The sequence below is a fragment of the Moschus berezovskii genome, chromosome 9 (assembly GCF_049115385.1).
Source record: "Moschus berezovskii isolate FMDL1 chromosome 9, NW_MosBer_1.0, whole genome shotgun sequence".
Classification (NCBI taxonomy): Eukaryota; Metazoa; Chordata; class Mammalia; order Artiodactyla; family Moschidae; genus Moschus; species Moschus berezovskii.
In genome coordinates, this window is record NC_142468.1 from 87,285,203 (window position 1) to 87,311,114 (window position 25,912).

Consider the following 25,912-nt stretch of genomic DNA (forward strand, 5'->3'; position numbering starts at 1 on the left):
TCCTCTGTCCACAGGAATTCTCCAGATAAGAATACTGGAGCAGGTTGCCATTTCCTTTTCCAGGGGGTCTTCCCAACCCAGGGACTGAACCTGTGTCTCCTGCATCTCCTGCATTGTCAGGTGGATTCTTTACCAGTGAGCCCTCTGGGAAACCCTTGACATAACTGAGCTGAAGGCAATTAAGCAGAAAATGCACGCAAAGTTCTCTCTTCCCTTCCCCTCTTTTCTGCCTTGAGGCAGGATATACATTCTTTTCTGGAGACAGATTCTTGTCAGCCCAGCAGTGCACCAGGGAACCAGAAAATAAATCTTACTTCGTTAGTTCCCTTCATATATTTACCTCCCTACAGTTTGCCATCCTTGGAAGCCTGAAACTGTTTTCCTTTGTCCTGTCATTTCTCTACAAATGTATTGTTGTTTGTTGAAAATGCTATATAAAGTGAAAGTCACTTCAGTTCAGTTCAGCCGCTCAGTTGTGTCCGACTCTTTGCGGCCCCATGAATCACAGCACACCAGGCCACCCTGTCCATCACCAACTCCCGGAGTTCACTCAAACTCATGTCCATCGAGTCGGTGATGCCATCCAGCCATCTCATTCTCTGTCGTCCCCTTCTCCTCCTGCCCCCAACCTTTCCCAGCTTCAGAGTCTTTTCCAGTGAGTCAACGCATCACATGAGGTGGCCAAAGTATTGCAGTTTCAGCTTTAGCATCAGTCCTTCCAATGAACACCCAGGATTGATCTCCTTTAGAATGGACTGGTTGGATCTCCTTGCAGTCCAAGGGACTCTCAAGAGTCTTCTCCGACTCTCCAAGCCAGGCTTCAGCAATATATGAACCGTGAACTCCCAGATGTTCAAGCAGGTTTTAGAAAAGGCAGAGGCACCAGAGATCAAATTGCCAACATCCGCTGGATCATGGAGAAAGCAAGAGAATTCCAGAAAAACATCTATTTCTGCTTCATTGACTATGCCAAAGCCTTTGACTGTGTGGATCACAATAAACTGTGGAAAATTCTGAAAGAGATGGGAATACCAGACCACCTGACCTGCCTCTTGAGACACCTGTATGCAGGTCAGGAAGCAACAGTCAGAACTGTACATGGAACAACAGACTGGTTCCAAATAGGAAAAGGAGTGCGTCAAGGCTGTATATTGTCACCTTGCTTATTTAACTTATATGCAGAGTACATCATGAGGAACGCTGGGCTGGAAGAAGCACAAGCTGGAATCAAGATTGCTGGGAGAAATATCAATAACCTCAGATATGCAGATGACACCACCCTTATGGCAGAAAGTGAAGAGGAACTCAAAAGCCTCTTGATAAAAGTGAAAGAGGAAAGTCACTTAGTCATGTCCAACTCTTTGCAACCCCATGGACTATACAGTCCATGGAATTCTCCAGGCCAGAATACTGGAGTAGGTAGCCTTTCCCTTCTCCACGGGATCTTCCCCAGCCAGAGTTCTAAACTGCTATCCTGAGTTACTTTTCATTGAAGTTTCTTGGGCACGATGTGTGCCACCTGCATTAATACATTTTGGCTTTTCTCTTGTGAATCTTTTTGTTAAAGAGCCCCTGTGAAGTTCTCAGAGGTAAAGTTTTGCCTCCTCTACAGGGTTTACTCCCGCTCTTGACATCATGTGCATTTTTACAATAGGCATGCACTGCTTTGGTATTCTCGTGTAGTCTTCATGATACAGTCAGGATGGATTGCCAGGTCTGGGTCAGGACCAGGATGCACAGACACTGCTAGGTGCCCTGGGGGTCACTGGGCACAGGCCACCAGCTCCTCCAGGGCTTGCTCACGGCGGTTGCCATGGACCAGTAGCACTTCCTTGATGCGGTCCTGCTGGAAGCCCATGTCTCTGAACTGCTCCGAGAGGCGCAGGAACTCCCCTGCCTGAGGAAGAGGAGGCAAAGAGGGCATGGGGGGCTCCGGGAGGCTGGGCCTCTGCCCTGGGCAGTCCCCTCCCAAGTACCCACTCCACATACCCCCAGAAAGCCATGACCCCACAAGCCAGGTGAGCCTGATCCTGGCCAGCACCTATGGTTTTCCTGTATCTCAATGACATGAGGTGACATGGGCTCAAACCTCACTTCCTGTGCCAAGGAAGGAGGCCCCAGCCTGGCTGCTGGCTCTCTCTGTCGTGGCTTTCCTTCCCCTCTCCCATTCCCTCCTGATTCCCTGTGCTCATGCCCAGCACTGGGGCAGGAAGAGAAGGCTGCACACTGGCGCCCAGAGGATGCACAGCACAGGGTCTCTGTACAGGGCCCAAACCCTCACACAGCACAGCCTCTGCCTGCCTCCTCTGACCCCACTGCTCAAAACTTCCCTGCCTCTCCCCCCACCCCTCGGCATCCCTCCCACCCACCATCCCTACCATAGTCTCCGGGAAGTCTGCTCTGCCTTAGCCAACTGCCGACCGTGGACAGGTCTCAGACTGTCCTCCTAACTGGGGCCACAACCTCAAGCTTTCTGGGCTTCCAGGCAGGTGGCAAACTCCCTGAAGAGATTTCAAGCATCATCGTGCTACCTGCCTGGCTCCTGCCTGGGTGTCAGACAAAGAGGAGCCAGTCAATATTTGCTGTGTTGATTCAGCTATAAAGCTCTGCCCAGATGGTGTTAGTGGTAAAGAACCCGCCTGCCAATGCAAGAGATGTAAGAGATACAGGTTCAATCCCTGGGTTGGGAAGATCCCCTGGAGGAGGGCATGGCAACCCACTCCAGCATTCTTGCCTGGAGAATCCCACGGACAGAGGAGCCTGGCGGGCTGCAGTCCATGGGGTTGCACAGAGTCAGACATGACTGAAGCGACTTGGCACAAAGCTCTGCTTCCTGTTTCCTCCCCACCCCTTCCCCTTGGGTCCTCTTGCCTTCTACATGTCTCATCTCCCTAGGCCGTCTCCTTCTCCCTGGGGTTCAGCAAGCAGGCTGTCTCCTGAGACCCCCAGGCTGTCTTTGGTGCTGGCCAGCCCCTGAATGCCAGGCCTGAATGGGTACCCACCCCCCCGCTCACTGGGGGCCCGGACAGGAGGCTCCACTGACCTGGATCTCAGAGAACTGGAACATCTCCATGGCCTCATCCACCGGGCCCTCCTCGTAGCCCTGTCGCAGGAGCCGGTCACAGGCGCTAAGGTAGCTGAGAAACTGGGCAGGGAAGGGGCACAGATGGAAGGACAGTAAGAGGAATGACCTGGACAGCAGGTGCGGTGGCGGAGGCACCCAAGGGCCTCGGGAGGGCTGAGCTCAGGGCCAGGCTGACTGGGCAACCAGCCATACACAACATGGCCCCAGAGATCCATGAGCCAACAGAAGAGGGTCAGAGGCCTCCCTGGGCACAGGTGGACAGCACAGCCTCACCAACTGTCCAAGCTGGGGGCTGGAGTCCAGGAAGAGAGCTGTCGGGGGGTGGTCAAGGTGTTCCCAGAACCTAAGTGGGGAACAGGCCAGGCCTCAAACACAGGGGTCAACCCACCATCCGCCCCGCCTGCTCACCCTCCCTGGTGAGCACTCACCTGTGTGAGGGTGCCTCTTTCCCACCCACCCCTGTGCACCTCCCCCCCAGACACATAGTATCTTTGCCACCCGGGACTCCACAAGCCCCACCCCACAGCAGTGTTGCGCCCAGGCTGGGAGGGGAGGAGACAGCCGAGGGCCCACAGGGCTGAGCACCTCTTCCAGCCACTCCCTGCTTATTCACCGAGGGCTGCTTTTGCCCTCAGGATAAAGTTCTGCCTTCCAACCCCACGTTCAAAGACCTGCTCGCTCTGTCAGCAGCCTTGGCTGCTTCCCTCAGCACCCCCAGACGCCTGCCTATCCGGCTCCAAGGCCAAGGCCAGCCTCACTCCTCTGCCCTGGGCAGCCTCTCCCCACCCCCACTCCCACCTCCATCTCCACCAGGTGTTCCCACAGCACTCAGGGCTTCCCTGCACCTGCAGCTCTGTAAATGCCTACTATCTTTCTCCGCTTTCTCATCCACCAAGTTTTTGTCCCACAGGAGGACACCACTATGTCCCAGCATCCAGCATGGCAGGCAGGCAGAAGGAGCTCAATAAATGTAAGCTGTGTTTATAAACGAAATTAAGAACTACCTTCCGGGAGCTCATAGCTCCTTGGGGGAGATAAACCAGATACAGGAAAACACGAGTGCCAGGCAAATCAAAGCAGGATTTACAGGGAATTGGTGCCAAACGAAGGCTCCAGACGATTAAAGTATGGGTACGGTGGAGGAGAAGCAAGTCGGATTTCTGCAGACCTTCGGAACGGAGCAGAAAGCAGGCCGCACAGACTAATGGCATTCAAACTGTTCCAGCCTGTGAACTGTCCAAGCACCAGGGGGCTTCAACAGTAACAGGGGGAGGCTGCAGTTGCTCTGGGAGAACTGGGGGCAAGAGGTAGAGGGAGCCCAGAGTGGGGGCCCTCACCCCAGGAACCTTGCTCTGGGCACATTTTGTAAACCAACCAGATCAGTTCTCCTGGCACAGTTGAGGGAACTGAGGTCCAGGCAGGGTGGACCAGGGTCCCAGGACTAGGGCCCAGATCACCTGACTTCTTGACCAGTGCCTTGTCCCTGGGTCCCGCCGCTAGAGGAGGAACTCTCAGCTGGCTTGCAAGTAGACAGAGCTTCCGAAGGTCTGTTCATCTACAGCAAACGTTCTCAGCCTCAGTGCCGACTGTAGCTACCTGGGAGCTTTAAAACTATGGGGCCTCAACAATAAACTCTGGAGAGGGTGTGGAGAAGGAAATCCTCCTACATTGTTGGTAGGAGTGTAAATTGGTAGAGACACTATGGAGAACAGTACAGAGATTCCTTAAAAAACTAAAAATAGAGCTACCATATGACCCTGCAATCCCATTCTTGGGCATATATCCAGAGAAAAACACGGTCAAAAAGGATACATGCCCTCCAATGTTCATTGCAGCACTGTTTACAATAGCCAAGACAAGAAAGCAACCTAAATGTCCTTTGACAGAGGAATGGATAAAAAAGATGTGGTACATATATGCAATAGAATATTACTCAGCCATTAAAAAGAATGAAATAATGCCATTTACAGCAACTTGGATGGACCTAGAGACTGTCATACAGTGAAGTAAGAGAGAGAAGGAGAAACATCCTATGACATCCCTTACATGTGAAATCTAAAAAGAGATGATAACAGATGAACTTACTCACAAAACAGACTCACAGTCTTAGAGTATGAACTTACGATTACTATAGGGGCAGAAGTTTGGAGGACGGAATAGTCAGGGAGTTTGGGATGGCCATGTACATACTGATATATTTAAAAGGGATAACCAACAAAAACCTACTGTATAATATATGGAATTCCACTCAATGTTAGGGGGCAGCCTGGATGGGAGGGGATTAGGTGGGAGAATGGATACACGTATATGTATGACTGAGTCCCTGTGCAATCCACCTGAAACTATCATAACATTGTTAATCAGCTATCCTCCAATACAAAATAAAAAGTTAACAAAACAATAGCAACGAAACACTGGTGTCTCAGTATCACTACCCATACCCTGCTGATGATGGTCACGTCCAGAGGCCCTGATATGACTGGTAGTGGGGAAGCCTGGCACTGGGATTTTTACAGCTCTCCAGGTGATTCTTGTGTGCAGCCAAGATTAAGGGTCTCTGACTCAGTCCAACCAAGTAGACCCAAGCCAGGCTGCGTATCAGAACCATCTGCAGATCTTTTAAAATGATAGGCCCCTGGGCACACTCCAGATCTACTGATCCTGCAGAGTAGGTTCCGAGAATCTGCATTTGTAAGGATTCTGCTGCTTGGTCAGTAACTAGGACTAGCTCAGGATCCAGGGTGGGTGAGGATGTCACCTTCAGATCCCAGGATGGGACCCCCAGCAGTCACTGGTCATAAACATATTCTCATCCATTCTGTGAATGGGGAAAATGAGGCTCAGAGAGGGGCCACGATGTGTCTAGAGTCTAAAAGTAAGCCTGGGTCTGGCCGATGGACCCTCAAAAGTGCCACCCATGCCTGTCCTGCAGGCAGTCAGTGGGCACGCTGATTCTGGGGCAGGAAGGAAGGAGTGATGGACAAAGCTGAGGTTTTGTATTTCTTCCTCTCTCCCTGGCTTTTCCAAGTGCCCTGTCTCCATCACCTGATGCCCACCCTCCCGGACCATCTGCTGTTCTTCTCTGACCAAAAATGATTTATTGTAGTATTTGTCTTTCATGGGGAAAAGGGCTGTGAACCCAAAAGAGATGTTCAGTTAATGGTGGAACTTCACAGAACAGAGAGGAACACTAATATGGTCGGGGAGATCAAGATAAAGTCATCCAATGGCCCTCAGGCCCACACCTTAGAGCCTGGCCCCTGAATGCTCACTGGGAGAAGGCCCACCAGGCAGGTGGTCAGTCTATGCCTGGAAATACAGTGTTCCTGATGCAGTGAGATTCTTCCAGCCCACCCAAAGGGAGGCCAATGCCCTGAGGTGCCCCCAGCTAATCTTCAGATCCCCACAGTGATGACCTGAGACCTCAGCCTTGTCATAGGGTCTGGAGCGGTTGGGGAGGCATGTCAGAGTCCCCACCATGGGCCTGGCCCCTCACGGCGCTTCTGGACTGCTTCTTGGCCAACGTCCTGGCTTTTCAGCAGCAGCTGAAAGTGGAGGCAACTTTAAATCTACTCTTAAATGTCAGATCAACCTAAGGTGCTGCCCTGGAAGATTTTCACACAGAAAATGAGAGAAAAGCACAGTGTAACAAAATTCAGAACCACACCAGCCTGGCATTCACCCCGGTGCCACCACTGACTATCTGAACCTCCCTGACCTCAGTTTCCTCATCTGCAAAGTGGGAACAGTAAAAGCAACCTTGCAGAAATGAGAAGACCTAAATGAATACTCTCAGATTGAGGGGGTGGCACAAAGGTGCTCAGTAAATATTAGCAGCACCCCTGCCATCTCCTCCACCACGTTAGCCACCATACGTGGGGGTCACCATGTTGAACGCTTTCCCCTAGGACTGATGAACCGAGCAGAGCAGGAGAAGGAGGGGGTGGGAAAGAGGACCCAGTGCCTTCCCATCCCCTCAACCTGCAGCAGCACATCCGGATCTGGCTCCTGTTTGAGCCACTCTCCCTCCGTCACTCCCTCACCCAGGAGCAGGCAGCTCCAGACCTCAGGGACTCAACATATGGCCACCATCAGTGACAAGGGAGAGGGTCTCCAAGTCCTCTGATGGTGGTGGGACAGAGACAGGAGAAAGAAATATGTGCCATTCAATACCTGTGGCTCAGCTTTCCAACCACAAATAACCCTGGTGAGTAGAAAACAATGCAAAAAGGGATGCAACATTCAGCTGGGGGAAGGGATTCAGACAATGATATTCAATGCCCTCCTGCCCCTGCTCACAGTCCTTTCATGCCTCCCTTCTGCTGTGGGGTCTTTGAGAAAACTCTCAGGCCAGCCTTCAAGGCACCCTTAATCTTCCCTCTGTTCCCCTTCCTGTCCTATCTCCCCCAGCCCACGTCATATATTCAGTGAGACTGTTGGATCAGGGCCTCCCAAGTCCTTCCTGCCTCTACCTCTCAGCTGATACTGTTCCTTTTGCCTGGAAGATCATCCTCTCCTTTCTTCAAATTCAGGTCTTATCCATCCTTAAAGTCCAGCTCAAGGCTTTATACCTTCATGAAGCCTTTCTCAATTACTGAAACCTCCCCATGGTAGATTAAGAACAGTCATATACTCTTAGCAACTTTTTCCATCAAGAGGTAGAGTCTGTTTTGCTATCCTTATAATCTGATCTGGTCTATGATATGCTTCGGTCAACAGTATAAGGCAGGAGTGACTATAATTTCAAGAGACTTTGCATCTTCCACTCCTGTACTCTTGGGAACACGTGGGCTAGCTTGCTGGAGATATGTGGTCCAGTTGACAAGTGTCACCAACCACTGGATTGTAATCAAGGTCATCCTAGACTATTCAGCTCTAGCTGGGTCACCAAACTGTAGCCACAAGAGAGACCCTAGGTGAGACCAGCAAAAGAACTTCCTTGCTGACTCCACCCACACTGCTAACCCAGAGACTCATTACATGGTTGTGATGTTAAGCCACTAAGTGTTGGGGTGACTGTCACACAGCAATGGATAACTGAAACACCCCCGAACTGTTCCTGTTCCTTCTGCTCTCAGGCTTCTCACCAGCACCTCTCTTTTGGCAGTTCAGGGGTTCTCACTCTCCTGCAGGTGTTCTCATATTCTTAGCTTGTATTGGGGGGGTCAAGATTTGCTCCCAAATATTAGAGCCGCTTGGGGTGCTACCTACCCTTGTTATTACTGGTGTCCACTCTTCTTCCAATAGGAGTAGAGTCCTTAAAATTGGAACCTGGGGTGGTAGACTCTGAGATACCCCTTCCAGACACACCTTCCTTGAAGGTCTTATTGCAGAGGAGGTAGAAACCATCAGCTATCTGTCCCTTCAGGGGCTGCCTTAGCTGCAGAGATCACGTCTCTCAAGTCACCCTCTTTCTACATCTGGTGACTCATTAAGGCAGAGGTATGAAGGCCTGACCAGCTCATCCCCAATTAGGACAACTCCAAAGGGCCATATGTGTTTCAGAGCTTTGGGGTTGGCTGTCCCTGGGTCTATAAAGCTCAACCTCTCCCTCTACCCATCCCCGCTTCTGTCCTTTCCTTTCCCCAGAAGTTGTTCCCAAGGGTCTCCTTAATAAATCTCTGTATGCCAAACCCCACTGGAGTCTGCTTCCCGGGAACCCAACCCACAACACTGGTTTCCCCATAGCTCCCAGCTGCATCTAAACACCAAGGAAGCGTCCAGTAAATACTTATGACTAGATTGATGGATGGGTAGATGGAGAGAGATGGATATCGGTGTGGATTAACTGCTGAAGGAAGTGGTCAGAGCTGTGCCATCCAATATGGTAGCTGTATGTGGCTATTTAATTTTTAATTTCATTTAATTATAATTAATAACAATTTTCAGTCATACTAGCCACATTCAAGTAACCACATATAGCTAGTGTTTACTATATTGGACAACACAGGAATAAAACATCTCTCCTGTTGCAGAAAGTGCTACTGGGCAGCTCTGGAAAGATCTGTGACTGCCCAGAGCTTCAGTCCTACTTTCGGGGCAGAGACTTGGACAGGAGTAGAATATTGAGACTCCCCAAGTAGACATGGGGAGTCTTGCTAAACTCCCATGGAGATGGTAGCCTTAGGATCTAGAAACTTGATCCCACCCCCAATAATTAATTCAAAGCTGAAATTCTGCCTCCAAAGAAAAGCACAAAATAACTTCAAGTTGAAGATAAAAACAATGTGGCCACTGACCCAACTCCAGTTCCACAGCCCCCCAGCTCAGGGTCCCCCACTGACCTGGCTCAGGCTCTGCCGCCCCGTCTTCTGCAGAGCCACGATGGCCCTGTGCAGGGGGTACCCCAGGGCAACCACTGGCCCGATGAGGTCTTGCTCCTCCTGGCTCAGGGCAGACAGCAAGTCAGCAGAATCAGGGTGCGATCTGTGGGCAGCACAAGGCTGGGGCACCTGTCCAGGAGGTGGCAGGCAGGTGAACGGGCTGAGGGACTGAAACACAGACAAGCTGTAAGTGTCAGTTACCACTGGAGGTGACACCTGGCTGGGCAAGACATTTTTAAAGGTGCCTTCGCTACAGAGCATCGGGGCTAATACAGAGAGGGTCTTGGAGTCCTGCAGACCTGGGTTCAAATCCCAGCTTTCTACTGTTTACTCAGTTTGTTGTCTAGTTGCTAAGTCGTGTCCAACTCTTTGCAACCCCATAGACTGAAGCCCACCAGGCTCCTCTGTCCATGAGAGCTCACAGGCAAGAATACTAGAGTGGGTTGCCATTTACTTCTCTAAGGGATCTTCCCAACCCAGGGACCGAACCTGAGTCTCCTGCATTGCAGGTGGATTCTTTACCACTAAGCCACCAGGGAAGCCAGTTTATTCATGCGTAAAATGGATGCAATCATACCAGATACCTCACAGGGTTGTTACAAGGCTTAAATAAGACAAGGTGAGAAAAGTGACTAGCAAAGGGTTTGGCATACAGAAACTGCCAGTAGATAATAATATTTATTGCTTAGAACAAGCCTGCAAGACAAATACGATAAGCTCATTCTATTTTATAGCTACTGAAGTCAAGGTTCAGAGAAGCTGGCAAATGACCTGGCAAACAACACACTTTTGGGACCCGAACCCTACTCAGAATCAACACAGGGTTCTCGACCCCATACCTTAGGGAGCAGGGGAGCAGGACTGAGCTTCCTAGCCAGAACTTCCTTCCTGAGTCTGGTTGGACTGGGGCTTGGCTAGGCAAGGAGCAAGATAGGAACTGGGTACAGATGTGGTGCTGGGGAAACCCACAGACCCTGGACTAAGGAGGGTGGCTTGAAGGCATTTCAGTAGGTTTGGCTGGCATCATCCCTAGCCCTTTCCCCATGAAAAAGCATCCAACTGTTAACCCGGTCCCCTCCTCGGGCAGGAAGGCCTAGGTGCTGCCCTGGCTCCAGGAGCAGAGTGCATGTGACATGTGCATTCCCTACACATCCTCATCTTCTCAGCGGTTTTCCTGCCATGACCTCACCTTAGGATCTACTCTACTCCTAGAGTGAAAACCATGCAAGCCTTAGGATTTGAGTCTACCCTTGTGACCTTGAAAAAGATGCTTAGGTGCTCTCTGCCCCAGTTTCCTCCTCTGCAGAATACGTGTCCCATCTGCCCCCATCTCTCTCCCATCCCACTACAGGGTTATTGCTAGAGTTAAATTTAATTGGGATCAGGGAAGAGCCCTCCTAGCATCAGCATCCAGCCCGTGATGTAGGTGTGGCCTGTACCGTTTATATAACCTCTTCTCTGTTTGCTCTAAGTAACTGTGTGCAGGGTTGCTTTACAGATAGAGAAGGGATGGCTCAGAGCAGTTCAGTGACTTGCCTAAGCTCACACGGCATCGAGTGGGAAAAGCCAGACTTTGAGTCTGTCTTTTGGACTTGTTTTCACCTTGGCCTTATTCTGTTGCATCTCCTGGCCTGACTGGAGTTGCTCAGGGGCAGAAAGCTGTGCCTAAATGTCACCTCCTGCTACTAATCTAACCTAACACATCTGTTCCAGACCTAGGTTTTATGGACTCTGACACTTAAACAATGTAGACTACTTAAAGGAAAAAGACACAGGAGCATAAACATATGCATAAAACTGTGCACAAATCCTTGGAAGGGCCTCTAGGTGGCTCAGTGGTGAAGAATGCTCCTGCCAATTCAGGAGCCTCAGGAGACCCACGTTTGATCCTTGGGTCAGGAAGATCCCCTGGAGGAGGAAATGGCAACCCACTCCACTATTCCTGTCGGGATTAAACCCATGGACAGAGGAGACTGGCAGGCTACAGTCCGTGAACGCACGCATGCTAAGTGGTGTCCAACTCTTTGCGACCCTATAAACTGTAGCCCGCCAGGCTCCTCTGTCCATGGGATTCTCCAGGCAAAAATACTGGAGCAGGTTGCTATGCCCACCTCCAGGGGTCTTCCGGAACCAGGGATAGAACCCATGTCTCTTACACGTCAGGCGTGTTCTTTACCACTAGCGCCACCTGGGAAGCCCCAGGCTACAGTTGGGGGCGGGGGGGCAGTCCCAAAGAAAGACACGACTGAGCAACTGAACACACAAGCTCAAAGCCTTGGGAGGATCTAAGCCTGAAGCTTAAGCTTTCCTGGTTTCACAGTCCGTTCGCATCTGCTTCCAGTTCTTGGTGCACATCCTTTGTCCTGAAGCCGTCCCAGCCTGCAGCAGCCTTCACCTCCCCCTCAGAACCTGATCCCTCCCACTGCGCAGTGCTGCCTTTTCTCACACTTCCTCACCAATCTCCTCATCGCATGCTTTTGACTTTGTCTCTTCTAATCCAGTCTCTTGCAAGAAATAACTGCGCTGTGAATATTCCTTGATTGAACTCCCCCAATCCTTGAACAGTGGGAAGCCCTAGATCTGAGCCACATTCACTGATTCAACGGACATTCACTGAGCTCCCCCTGTGGGCCAAGTGTGCTCTGGATGCTCTGGAAACAAATGCAATCCAATCACTGCCCTAAGAGAACTCACATTCCATTGGAAGAGACGGATACTGGGTAATTACAATTATCCTAACAGGTGCCCTAATAGAAGCAAAGGAGACACAGCGAGAAACAAGGAAGGGGACCTCGAAGCAGGGAATACTCTAGGCATAGGGCTTCAGGAAAGACAGCATGGCTCAGGGCCAGGTGAGAGCTGGTAGGGAGGAGTGTCCAACCAGGCAGGGGACCCAGATGTGGGGGCCTCGCTGCTGAGTTGTGGCCTTGGCCAAGGGGGCAGGTTCCTTACCGCAACTGTGGGCTTGTGGCTCCGCAGCGGGGGCATGGCGCCGGCCGTGGAGGGCCGCGGGGGCAGTGCGAGGGTGCTGGGGAGCGACGGCTTGGGGCCCAAGGGCGGCGTGCGGGCGCTGGGGAGCGAGGCCTCGGAGACAGGGGACGGCGGGGACTGCGTGGGAGCACTGCGCGGTGGAGGCGCCGGGCCCAGGGGCGGCGCGGGGCCGGGGCAGAGGCTCAGAGCTCGGTGGCGGAGGCGGTGCAGGAGGCTGCGGGGGCGGGAGGCGAGCCTGCCCTCGGAGAGCCGCCGCCGGGCCCCAGCCAGCTCCGACCTCACGCCGCGCAGCACGTCCAGCGAGCACCGGTGCTGGCCCGGACGGGGGCTTGCCGCGGAGCTGGGCTGGGGGCTGCAGGGCTCCGGCTCTTCCTCCACGGCGGCGAAGGCTGCTTCCTCCTCCTCCTCCTCCTCCTCAGGCTGCCCCTGGGATCCGGCCTCCGGATCTTCAACTGCCGCAGGCACGGGTTCCAGCCCTTGCTCGGGGCTGGCCAGCAAGAGCCAGGCGGGAGGGGCGGAAGCTACCCCCGGAGCATCGCATTGGACTGGGCAGGGTCCCCGGATGACAGCCTCCACCCAGAAGAGTGTCCTCCTCTCCAGGCTGAAGTCGTGCTGCGGAGACAAGGCCAGGGGAATCTCCGCCAGGCAAACCAGGGTCGGGGGGCACACCCCTACCTCCTGGCCCCCGGGGAACCTGTTCAGCCATAGACTCTCCAGGCCTAGACAGCTTCTGATTCTAAGCCCCAGGCATTCATCGCAGGCCACCCTCACCCTCCGTTTTAGCTAGCATTGGAGTGGTTGGCGGTCAATAACAATTTAATAGCAAACTCTGTAGACAGGAGGACAACGTGAGGGATAGGTTAACAGAATGAAAGTCTAAGTCCCTTTGCCATTCAGCATATAATTGAACAACAGTGGCCTAAACAATTTCTCCAGGGGACTTCTCTGGTGGTCCAGTGGTTGAGAATCTGCCTTCCAATGCAGGGGATGAGGGTTGGATCCCTGGTGGGAGAAGTAGGATCCCACATGCCACTGGGGGCAACTCGGCCTCTTCACTACAACTAGAGAAGCCAGGGCACCCGCAACTACTGAGCCCGCAGGCTGCAGAGCCTGCACCACTAGAGAGCCCATGCATGCACCAAATAGAGAGCCCACACACGACCCAACAAAGACCCGGTGCGGCCAAAACAAAATTTTTTTAAAAATTTCAACAAAACTTGTCCTTCAGCAAAAAGCTTTCACTTGAGCTCAGCACCATTTGCCACTAGGCAGCTGGCCTTGAAGGCCGGCCCAGACACACAAACCTCTGCATGGAGGAGTACTTGCCACCATCCCAATCACTGCCTTCCAGCTTACTTTGGGCCCAGGAAATGTAAAAATCATTCGTTGTTTTTTTTTTTTTTCCCTGAACTCTACTTAGTTGGTCCTAATGTTATTCCCATTTCCACATTATCAAAAAGAGGCTCAGGAAATTTAGTTTGCTCAAGGTCAGATCAGTGGTGAGTAGATGAGCTGGGATTCCTGTCCATCTGACTGATCAAGCCACCTAAAAAATAAACGTGGAGCCCACACAAATAATCTAAATTGAGAGTTTATGTGAAGCAAAAATAAAATATTCCCATTCAGTTCAGTTCAGTTGCTCAGTCATGTCTGACTGTTTGTGACCCCATGGATCACAGCACGCCAGGCCTCCCTGTCCATCACCAACTCCCGGAGTTCACTCAAACTCACCTCCATCGAGTCGGTGATGCCATCTAGCCATCTCATTCTCAGTCGCCCCCTTCTCCTCCTGCCCCCAATCCCTCCCAGCATCAGAGTCTTTTCCAGTGAGTCAACTCGTCGCATGAGGTGGCCAAAGTATTGGAGTTTCAGCTTTAGCATCTGTCCTTCCAATGAACACCCAGGACTGATCTAACTACTATTAAAATTAAGAACTGGAAATATAAAACTCCATTAAAAAATATAAATATTCTTAAAGGCAACTTCAGTGCTCTGTGGTGGCCAGGTAAGCCTGGGGGAGTAGTTGCGGGAGGGATGTGGGAGGCAGAAAATCAGACAGGAACTGCCTCTCCCCTCACCCCACTCCTGACACAACCCTAAGTTGGGGAGAGGAACAGAACTTAGCTGTTCTAAGTGTGGTTCCCCGACTGAGGTCAGGAAGTGTATCTTATTTCTCTCTGTTCTTGGGGCCCAGGGCAGTTCTGGCTCCGAGGGGATATTTGTAAGTGTGTGCAGAATAAGTGATTAAACAGAGACTGGAGCAAAACGAGTGGGTTGAGAAGAGCAGAGGAGGTGAAAAGACCACTTCAGAGCTGAGGAGACCGTCGTGGAGGGAACGAGACTGAGAGATAATGAAACAGACAGAGGAACTTAGGGGATAAAATGATCCAAAGACCCAATAAAAATACCAGCACTAGCGATTTGTGGAACCTAAGCAAGATGATTCTAAAGTTCATATGAAAAATAACAAATAATAGCCAGGGGCTTCCATGATGACTCAGTGGTAGAGAATCCACCTGCCAATGCAGGAGACACGGGTTCAATTCCTGGTCCAGGAAGATCCCATGTGCCGCGGAGCAACTAAGCCTGTGTGCCACAACTACTGAGCCTGTGCTCTAGAGTCTGGGAGTCGCAACTACTGAAGCCTGCACACCCTAGAGCCCATGCTTGCAACAAGAGAAGCCACTGCAAAGAAAAGCCTGCCACCACAACTAGAGAAAAACCTGTACAGCAACGAAGACCCAGTACAGCCCCCACACACACACCAAAAAAAGAATAGCCTAAAAACCTCTGGGGACAAAAAGAGAAATAAAGGGGACTGGCCCTACCAGCTGCTAATATATATTACAAACCTCAACAATTAAAGCTAAGGTACTGCACAGAGACCTTCCTTCTGTTCAGAAATGGAAGGTCCAGAAATGGACGTTATCTATGGGACTTCAGTAGATAATAAGGTGGCATCTCAAGCAATGGGAAAAAAGAGGGACTGGTCAATAAATGGTGTTAATCAGCAGAAAGAAAATAAAGTTGGATCTATTCTTATATCATACACAAGGGGAAATTCCAAAGGATCAAAGATTCAGTTGTTTGAAATGAGACTATAAAAGTACTAGCAGAAAAGAGGAGACAAATCCTTTATAATCTCAATTAGGGAAAACATTTCTCACTCTGAATTGAAATTGAGAAGCCGTGAAAGTACACACATGCACATGTGAAAATCTGCATGGCAAATACACCCCATAAGCAAGGTCAAAGGCAAATAACAAACTAGCAGGAAAACAGCACTGATAACACAGACATAGGAGTGCCTAGAAATAGATAAGAAAAGACTAACAGCCCAACAGGGAAATAAACAAAAGATATGAACAGTCCACAGAAAAGGAACTACAGATGGCTCTTAAACACATGAAAAGCTGCTCAATCTCACTCACAGTAAGAGAAAGGAAAATAAAACTATACTGAGATACCATTTGCCTATCCCTCAGCAAAGATGCAACATCTGATGCCTCCTTTGTTGAGGATTGCAGCTAAGGTATAAGCCCATTGTAGAGTGCTGTGCATGCTAAAGTCACTTCAGTTGTGTCCAACTCTTTGTGACCCTCTGGGCCACAGCCCACCAGGCTCCTCTGTTGATGGGATTCTCCAGCAAGAATACTGGAGTAGGTTGACATGCAAGATCTCCAGGGGATCTTTCCAACCCAGGGATCAAACCTGCGTCTCTTATGTCTCCTGCATTGGCAGGTGGGTTCTTAACTACTAGCAGTGCCACCTGGGAACCCCTTGTACGGTGCTGGTTGGATGTAAAACAGTATAATCCTTATGGAAGGCAATTTGGCAACATGATTTAATTCAAAAGGACATCTGCATATAGTATTTCCCTGCGGCATTGCTTGTAATGACAAAAGACTGGGAAGAGCCTAAGTGTCAATCAAGAGGGGATTCATTCAGTAAAGTACAATATATCCATATAATACAATACAATGCAGTGAAAGACAAACTGAAGAAGCATTCTGTGTATTGATATGGGAAGTCTTCAAATATGTTAAGTGAAAAAAAATCAAGAATAATAATATATAGAAAATGCTACCTTTGGTGTGAAAGGAGGAAATAGCTGTATTTGCTTGTATGTACACACATAAGAATCTCCAGAAGAATACATTTTAAAATACAAGTAATAGAAGTTACCAGGGCAAGTGGGGACAGGACAGATAAGGAAGTGTCAGTGAAAGGCTTTTTACTCTCTTTCAGACATCCTGGAACATGAAGTCAAGTGGGCCATAGAAAGCATCACTACGAACAAAGCTAGTGGAGGTGATGGAATTCCAGTTGAACTATTTCAAATCTTGAAAGATGATGCTGTGAATGTGCTGCACTCAATATGCCAGCAAATTTGGAAAACTCAGCAGTGGCCACAGGATTGGAAAAGGTCAGTCTTCATTCCAATCCCAAAGAAAGGCAATGCCAAAGAATGTTCAAACTACCGCACAATTGCACTCATCTCACACGCTAGTAAAGTCATGCTCAAAATTCTCCAAGCCAGGCTTCAGCAATACGTGAATCATGAAGTTCCAGATGTTCAAGCTGGTTTTAGAAAAGGCAGAGGAATCAGAGATCAAATTGCCAACATCTACTGGATCATGGAAAAAGCAAGAGAGTTCCAGAAAAGCATCTATTTCTGCTTTATTGACTATAAGCCTTTGACTGTGTGGATCACAATAAATTGTGGAAAATTCTTCAAGAGATGGGAATACCAGACCACCTGACCTGCCTCTTGAGAAAGCTATATGCAGGTAAGGAAGCAACAGTTAGAACTGGACGTGGAACGACAGACTGGTTCCAAGTAGGAAAAGGAGTATGTCAAGGCTGTATATTGTCACCCTGCTTATTTAACTTATATGCAGAGTACATCATGAGGAATGCTGGGCTGGAGGAAGCACAAGCTGTAATCAAGATTGCCAGGAGAAATATTAATAACCTCAGATATGCAGATGACACCACCCTTATGGCAGAAAGTGAAGAGGAACTAAAAAGCCTCTTGATGAACATGAAAGAGAAGAGTGAAAGAGTTGGCTTAAAGCTCAACATTCAGAAAACTAAGATCATGGCATCTGGTCCCATCACTTCATGGGAAATAGATGGAGAAACAGTGGAAACAGTGTCAGACTTTATTTTTTTGGGCTCCAAAATCACTGCAGATGGTGACTGCAGCCATGAAATTAAGACGCTTACTCCTTGGAAGGAAAGTTATGATGGCATATTAAAAAGCAGAGACATTACTTTGCCAACAAAAGTCCATCTAGTCAAGGTTATGGTTTTTCCAGTGGTCATGTATGGATGTGAGAGTTGGACTGTGAAGAAAGCTGAGTGCCAAAGAATTGATGCTTTTGAACTGTGGTGTTGGAGAAGACTTGAGAGTCCCTTGGACTGCAAGGAGATCCAACCAGTCCATCCTAAAGGAGACCAGTCCTGGGTGTTCATTGGAAGGACTGATGCTGAGGCTGAAACTCCAATACTTTGACCACCTCATGCGAAGAGCTGACTCATTGGAAAAGACCCTGATGCTGGGAGGGATTAGGGGCAGGAAGAGAAGGGGACGACAGAGAATGAGATGGCTGGATGGCATCACGGACTCAATGCACATGACTTTGGGTGAACTCCGGGAGTTGGTGATGGACAAGGTGGCCTGGCGTGCTGTGATTCATGGGGTCGCAAAGAGTCAGACATGACTGAACTGAACTGAAGACAGGCAAACTGCCTGGGAATCAAACTGACCTCCAACATTGTTTTTTAAATAAAGTGTTATTGGAACACAGCCACACTCACTCCTTTCTGTAATGTCTATGGCCCTTTCTCCCTACAATAGTAGTGTTGAGTGATTGCTAGTTTTTACTATCTGGCCCTTTACAGAAAATGTTTGTTGACCCTTGCTGTGTGTATATATATATATATATATATATATATATATTCTTTCTAAAAAATTTAACTGACAAAAAGGAAATTAGCTCTAATTAAAGGAAAACTATGATGAAATAACAAAACACAGACTTGCCGAGGCTCCTCAAGAAAGCAGTAGGTGCAGGAGGTGGACGTGGGCTTTAGGGACTGGCACGCTCATGTTGGAATCCTGGCTGTGCCACTCACAGCCACATGGCCCTGTTGGTCACATGGGTGGGAACTTTGGTTTCCTGTGCCATGGAGAGGGAACACCCACCTGCTACAAGGGTCATAAGAATGAGAGAGAAGAGTGAACCTATGAAGAGCACGTAGCCTGGCCCTGGTACACAGCAGGTGCTTGATGAATGGAAGGCATTTTTTTTTCTTTTTTAGACTGCTACAGATTCATCTGGTAATCTAACCACTATCTATAACACTGTTGCTATGGGGAAATGTGTTTCAAGTTCCAAACACTGGAAATATAGCCCAGTAAACTTGGAAGACTGACCAGGAGAGGCTATAAATCATACGTGGAGTCCCATGCTTCTCTATTTGATAGCTGGTCACAGCAGTGAAAGAAATGGAGACTCAGGAGGGGAAATAGGCTCAAGGGAGACAAGTAGGTATGGAGTGCCCACCCTGAGAACAGAAGGCAGGGCCAGGGCCACCATGTGGGCTGGGACACAAGACATAGACTTGGCAGAAGGGTACCTATTTCTGCTTCTAGGAGAAGTAACTTTCAGAATAGCCTCTCCCAGCTTAGCGGAGAGGGAATAGTTATGTTAGTCTGTCTGCCTCCACTGGAGCTTAGTAAAGCGATTTCCTTTCCCAGCCATACAGGCCCTACTGCCAGAGTGAGGGCCCACAGCACAGGTTCTCTGGGGAAAGCAAGAGCTCCTGCCGCACCAAGAGGGGGGCCCTGAACACTATACTTGGGGCTTTACGAAGCTTATTTCACTTCTAGGTCCTGAGGAACTCAAGTGCAACTCCAGGGGCTGCAAATGAAGTCTCCTGCTCCTATGCCTCCAAGCTACTCAGGCCTCTCTACCTGACCCTCTCCAGGCCTCTCCTTCCTGGACTGGTTTCTCTGCACCTAACTTCCCATAACCCTGTATTTTTTTGCCCTTGAACATTATGTGTCTGATGTCTCTCATTTTCCAATCCTCTGAGTTATCATGAAATGATCTGCAATCAAGATCTAGGTTTTATTTTTCACTTAATTTTTAAAATTAATCCACTTCCTTATTTTTGGCTGTGCTGGGTCTCCGTTGCTGCGAGCAGGGCTCCTCTAGCTGCAGCAAGTGGGGCTGCTCTGCAGGTGCGGCGTGCGGGCTGCCTCGCGGTGGCTGCTCTTGTCACCGACCACAGGCTCTCAGGCGCACACACTGCAGCAGTTGCTGCACACGGGCTCAGTGACTGCATCACAGGCCTAGTTGCCCCATGGCATGTGGGCTTTTCCTGGACCAGGGATCCAACCAGTTTCCCTTGCATTGCAAGGCAGATTCTTAACCACTGGACCACAGGGAAGCCCAGGACCTGGGTATTAGTCCCACCATTGCCTCTATCTTTGGACAGATCATTTCCCTTCTCTGAGCCTCAGGTTCCTCATGTGCAAAGTGAGTGTGAGGTGAACTAGATCCTCAAATTTTCCTACCAAGTAGCCCACAGACAGTGCTGAATGTACACACAAGATCCCAAGGACTCAGTCCCAAGAGATCCACCACCAGCTCCACAGCTGTTTGCAATCCTTCTCTTTCATTTTTTAAAATTCATGTGAATTTTGCCTTCTACCTCATATATCTATGTTATAATACAAATGCAATAGGTTTCCTCCTAAATCTTCAAATAGATTTGACTCACTTGGAAGTTAAATAGTCATGTTTATCCTGAGGGTATGTGATGACACCGTATACACTGAAGGCATACCCCAGTGTGTGAGCCATGGGGCAAGGGGTGCTTCAAAGGTGCCCCATGGATAGGTGTACTTTGGGTCTGTGGAACAGTACTCCATTCTGATGTGTCCTGTGTAACTGTCTGCATTGTAATCTCAAGATAGCATCTTAGCCCAGTGGAGTGATTCTAACTGGAATTTTAGACTTGGCAGTAGGCTGATAGAGAAGAGAGAAATTGGAATTGGAGTATCCTTGCTAGGACTCTCAGTAACTCCATACAGGCAACCTTCTGGTTATTCTAAACTTAAGATGCACTAAATAGCCCCATGACCAAGTCTCTAGACTTCATGGACTATCTTTTCCTCTTGGGTTATTTTCATACTTCCTAGAATATATCAGAACAGGAGTGGCTGCCATTTAAAATCAAGGAACAAGGGGCCTCATGAGGCTCAGCATCAGACCCACAGACCCAGGGATGAGAAGACACACAGAGAGAGGCACTTACCATAGAACCCAGAAGAAGTTCCCTGCAGTCTGGAACACTGAGATCTGGCCCAGGGAAGGGCTCTGTGTCTATCACAAAGCCCTTGGGCACCTTGAAGGGGACATCATCCAGGGCATTCATTCTGTCAGAGGAGTGTGGAGATGGCTGAGCAGGGCTGGAAAGAGCAAGTCCCTGAGGACCAGGCTAAGGCCTCAGATGGCTCACTTCTCTCCTGTGTGGTGACTTGGCTGAGCCCCACACAGCCAGGGAGGGAACGGTGAAGTGACTTGTGCTGCATAAGGGAGGAAAAATGAATAAAACCAAGAGCCTTCAAACTGGCAGCAATTGATTTTTTCAATTTAAGTCTTGCTCTCTAGACCACTGTTTCCCAAAACATGGTCTACAACACTAGTTCTAAAGGATTTCATCAAGAGTATTCACCCCAATGGTGAAGAGCGAGCTATCAAATTACACAAACTCTTCCAAAAAAGAAGGGAAAAAAAGGAATATGTCCTAACTTGTTTTGATTTCAGCATCACCTTAAAACCAAATCTGACAAGAAAATGAGAGGCAGATATTTCATGAACATAAATGCAAAAATCTTACCAAAAATAATTATGGATAGAAAAAATACAACACTTCCAGGCTGAGTTTAATTTCAGGAATGAGAGACAGGTCTAACATCCTAAAATTAATCAGTGGAAATAAAGATAAATATCAAGAGAATAAAAAATAAAAAGTGTATAATTATAATATATAAAAAGCCCTTGTAAAAATCAATATCCATTCATGATTTTAAGAAACAATAAACAAACTCTATTTGGCAACTTAAGAATAAAAGGGAATTTCATTAACCTAACAAAGACTGTCTCTAAAACATCCCACTTAATGGTGAAATATTAAAAGATTTCCCCAATATTGGAAATGAAATAAAGATGTCCCCTTCATCTCTTCTGTTCAACACTGCCCTGGAGGTACTAGCCTGTGAAAAAAGAGAGGGGGGAAAAAAAGTATAAGGATTGGAAAGAAAGAAAACTACCATTATTTCTAGATGACATATTTATATGTAGAAAATCCAAAGGAAGAGTACATTATGTTGTAAAGCAATTAATACAGCGTGATATTGAGAGTTTACAAAGAGACCAACAGAATAGAAAAGATAGTCTAGAAGCAGATCCACACATATACAGATCCTTGATTTATGACAAAATTGGCCCTGAAGAGCAGTAGGAAAATGAAGGTCTTTTTAAGAAGTGGTTTTGGATCAGTTGGATATTCTCCAAAAAAAAATCTTGACCTCTACCTCATAACATAAACAAAAATCAATTTCAGGTAGGCTGTAAACCTAAATGTGAAAGGTTAAGAAAAATACTTGAAGATAAAATAGGAGAATATATTTATGGCCTTAGAAAAGGCAAACATTTTGTAAAATATTACCAAAAAGACTAACCATAAAGGAAATACTGATAAATTGGGTTACGTTAAAGTTAAGAACTTCCACTCATCACAACATTCCGTTAAGACAGTGAAAGAGCAAATCACATAGAGGAAGAAGATATCTGTAGTACACATATCTGACAAAGGACTCACATCCAAAATATGCAAAAAACTTCTACAAATCAATAAGAAAAAGATCCCAAAGTAGGCAAGATTTTTAACAGGTACGTAGCAAAAGAGGACATCAAAATAGCCAATAAACATGTAAGTTGTTTAACTTCATTAGCCATCAGGAAACTCCAAAATGAAACAATGAGATATCACTAAACACACACAGAGGAAGAGTTAAAATTTTAAAAAGCCTGACAATATCAAGTGTTGATGATGCTGTGGAACATCTGGAACTCTCATGCACTATTGATAAGAAAGTCAATTAATATCTGCTAAGCTGAAATCTAAAAATTAAAAATTCACACATAGTCATTGAACCATTTGGTTAAGATCAAGTGCGATATCAGTTCAATAATACAACAGCCAGGGATTTGTTTTTTTACATATTTTGGACCACATTAAATGCAGTTGCATTAAAAAAAAAAAAAGCAAAATTCATTCATACAGAATTCAATTTCATGACTGCCTATAATATACACTTAAATCTAGACTCCTGACCACAGGCATTTTGCAAACAATCAGGGTTTACCAGGGAGTACCTCTGGCTCAATACAACATCATCTGTATCAGGATGGTTGCAAAGTCCTGCTGTTCAGGGTCACTGGGGTCATCCCCACACACATAGGAGAACATCCCGTGAAGAGGAAGAGTGGATAATCTGAGGGCATAGAGGTCAAAGGAGGCCAGATGGGCAAATCCTTTAATTCCCTCATTTCTGCTGTCTGCCCTCTCTTGTCATTGTCTTACTGTACGGAAGGCTCGAAGGCTTCTCCACCCCATGTTGGGAGACAGTCTCCCAGTATACTGGGAATGAGTCTTCATACTATAGGATCAGACAGCTTCCAGTGTGATCACTAAGTAATCTACCCCATCAACCCTTCCTACAGGGGACCTTTGAGATATAAGGAGTTGTATGGGACACATGAAAGTGAGGAAGTTTTGGCAGTCTCAGATCTATTGTTTACATTTTTGGCCATCATTAGAATTTTTAGCTATGGGGAAGGACCACAGTTTGTTGAGACGCCAGTGTGAACTCCACGTCCAATGAATAAGTATAGAGCCCCCCTTCTGCTTCCTTCCCTCCAGTCCCAATATCTGTATCCTATTCTCAGCATTATACCTGCTTCTGGGGTTCTTTTAAGAGTTTGAGGATTCTGAAAGCACATTTTAATAGCAGCCAGGACTACAATGTAAGACATGATCTAGGTAGACTGTATTCTAAAATGACAGTCACTCTGCTAAATACAAAATAAGAGGCACATTAAGTGATGATGTTCCTCAGAGGACGGGGAGTATTCCAGTCCTTATGGGAGTTGGGGAAACTTCAGGAATGATAGGACTTGATCTGGACCCTGGAGGGTGGAAGAAAAGCCTGCGGAGCAGGGAGAAGGTGAGGCAGAGAGAGAACATAACCCCAGGGAGAAAATAGCTTAAGCCAGGGAGCAGGGACAGGGCAGAGTGAGAGGGAAGCAAGGTGCTTGAGTCAAGCATATGGTTTGTGTTGAGAAGCAGTCTGCAATAAGACTGAAGGGGTGCACTGAGGTGGAGCTGGGGAGGGTGCTGAACTTGAGCTGAGTGCTAACACCGTTCAGTAAGCAGTGGAGAAAGCCCTGAAGGGCTCTGAAGAGGTCGAGGGTGGGGAAAGGCGGATAGTAGGAAAGCCAGTCTACACATGCTCCGACAAACTGCATGACCCAGGACCTTTCCAACATCAGTTCAAGGGTCTGTGCTCACGTGGCTGTTTCTGAGCCTGGGGCTAGGGGCTGGGTGATAGGGATTGTAGTAATTGATCTACATGGAGCCCCAGCAATGATAGTAGTATTATAGGTCTCTACTATACTCTCAAAATGACTTCATCCTTGCCCACAGCTTCAATAATCTATGTGCCTGTACTCATACATGAAATTCTCCAATTAGGCCCTTCTAAGATCAAACTTAGAAATGCAACTGCCTACAAGGCCTCTCCTCCATGATGTCTCAAGGGAGCCTTAAACTCAACATACCCAAGGTAAACTCTGATGTTCCCCTCCCCCCAAACTGCTCCTCTTTCTCCAGGATTCCTTATCTCAAGGAATGTCTTAAGATACACACAAAAGCTTGGGACTCATCCCCAACACTTTCTTCTTCCCCTTCACCGCCACCCATCTCAAATTCCCACCGGATTTTCTCTCCTAAATCTCTGGAATCTAGCCATTTCATGCTACCTCCACTGCTGCCATTGGAATCCGAGCCCCCTTCCTCTCTCACTTGGGCAACTGGTGTCCATGTATCTTCTCAAGCCTTATCATTCTATTACACGCATTGTGATGACAATGATCATTTCAAGCCATTCTGATGTTTAAAAGCCTCCAATGGGCTTCCCTGGTGGCTCAGAGGTTAAAGCGTCTGCCTCCAACGCGGGAGACCCGGGTTCGATCCCCGGGTTGGGAAGATCCCCTGGAGAAGGAAACGGTAACCCACTCCAGTATTCTTGCCTGGAGAATCCCATGGACGGAGAAGCCTGGTAGGCTACAGTCCACGGGTCGCATAGAGTCGGACACGACTGAGCGACGGAACGGAACGGAACGGATGGTTCCCCCCTACTCTCAGAATAAAATCAGACTCCTGACAAGGAATTCCAATGCCTTGCAGTGTCTGGCCCTACTCCCTCACTTGCAGTCTTAATTCTCACCATGCCAGCCTTCAACTGCATTGCCCTCTCAGCCCCACAAAGGGTCTTTCCATACACTATTCCAGACACTTGCAGGGTTTCTCTTTGTCTCTCCCCACTAGTTAATTCTTCAGAGCTCTACTGGAACATCATGTCCCCAAAAAAGCTTTCCCTAATCCCCAAACTTGAATTGGTCCCACTAGTACAGTGGCTTTCAAGGTTTTTCCCCTACTGTGACCCATGGGATGAAATACATTTGACTCTGTAACCTAGTAAATACATACATAAACTGAACGATAATTCTTACACTTACTATGTGACACATAGATATTTTGTATTATTTCACCTAAAAGCATTACAGAACACTCAGTATGGCGGGGGGGAAAGAGGGGATAACCATAGCTCTCCTTCCAAGCACTCGGCCCACTTTTTTATTGTTGGATGAATATCTATCTCCTTTAAAGCCTGTACTCATTCAGGAGTATTTGGCATTTTGCTCACCATTATAGCCCCTGTACTTAGCAAAGTATCTGAGCCTCAACAGGCACTTAAAAAAATTTGAACAATGAAAAATATAAATTTGTGACTTAATACTGTTTGTAGTGCATATCACAATTACAACTGACTACAATTATCTTATATAATCATTAAACTTCTCTACTCTAGACTAACTGCAGGAAGGTAGGAATCCTATCTGTTTGCCCCCTTTTAATGTCTTCAACATTTAACACTGTACCTGGAAAATGGTAAATAACTTCCCAAGAACACCATTCAAATCCTGGTAACCATATTCTGGCAAGAATAAGTCAATGAAGTTGAAAAGTGACTGCTGCTCTTCATACTTATCCATTCTAAGTCCAGTTGCCTCCAAGACGTCAATCTTTGCTTCAGAGACTATGAAAAACCCAGCTTATTCCAAAAGGAAAATGGTACCTTCATTGGAAA

At 47.9% G+C, this 25,912-nt stretch overlaps 1 protein-coding gene across 1 annotated transcript; it reads right to left on the reverse strand.

Annotated features, from left to right (window-relative positions):
• Positions 1-1,139: 1,139 nt before the first annotated feature.
• Positions 1,140-21,385, reverse strand: UBAP1L (ubiquitin associated protein 1 like). The gene is made up of 5 exons (XM_055436973.2): positions 20,731-21,385; positions 12,361-13,011; positions 9,370-9,576; positions 3,044-3,145; positions 1,140-1,897 (listed from the first exon to the last, which is right to left on the reverse strand). Exons 1-5 carry the CDS (start codon positions 20,848-20,850, stop codon positions 1,763-1,765), a joined length of 1,215 nt encoding a protein of 404 aa, XP_055292948.2. The 5' UTR covers positions 20,851-21,385; the 3' UTR covers positions 1,140-1,762.
• Between the last annotated feature and the right edge of the window lie 4,527 nt (positions 21,386-25,912).

Bases quoted from the DNA above. Each gene is read 5' to 3' on its own strand.
- UBAP1L (XM_055436973.2), bottom strand. From the start codon at position 20,850: ATGAATGCCCTGGATGATGTCCCCTTCAAGGTGCCCAAGGGCTTTGTG. The intron at 9,577-12,360 runs GTAAGGAACCTG...TCTGTGTTTCAG, and splicing joins GCCACAAGCCCACAGTTGCG to TCCCTCAGCCCGTTCACCTG. The intron at 1,898-3,043 runs GTCAGTGGAGCC...CCTCTTCCTCAG, and splicing joins TCCAGTTCTCTGAGATCCAG to GCAGGGGAGTTCCTGCGCCT.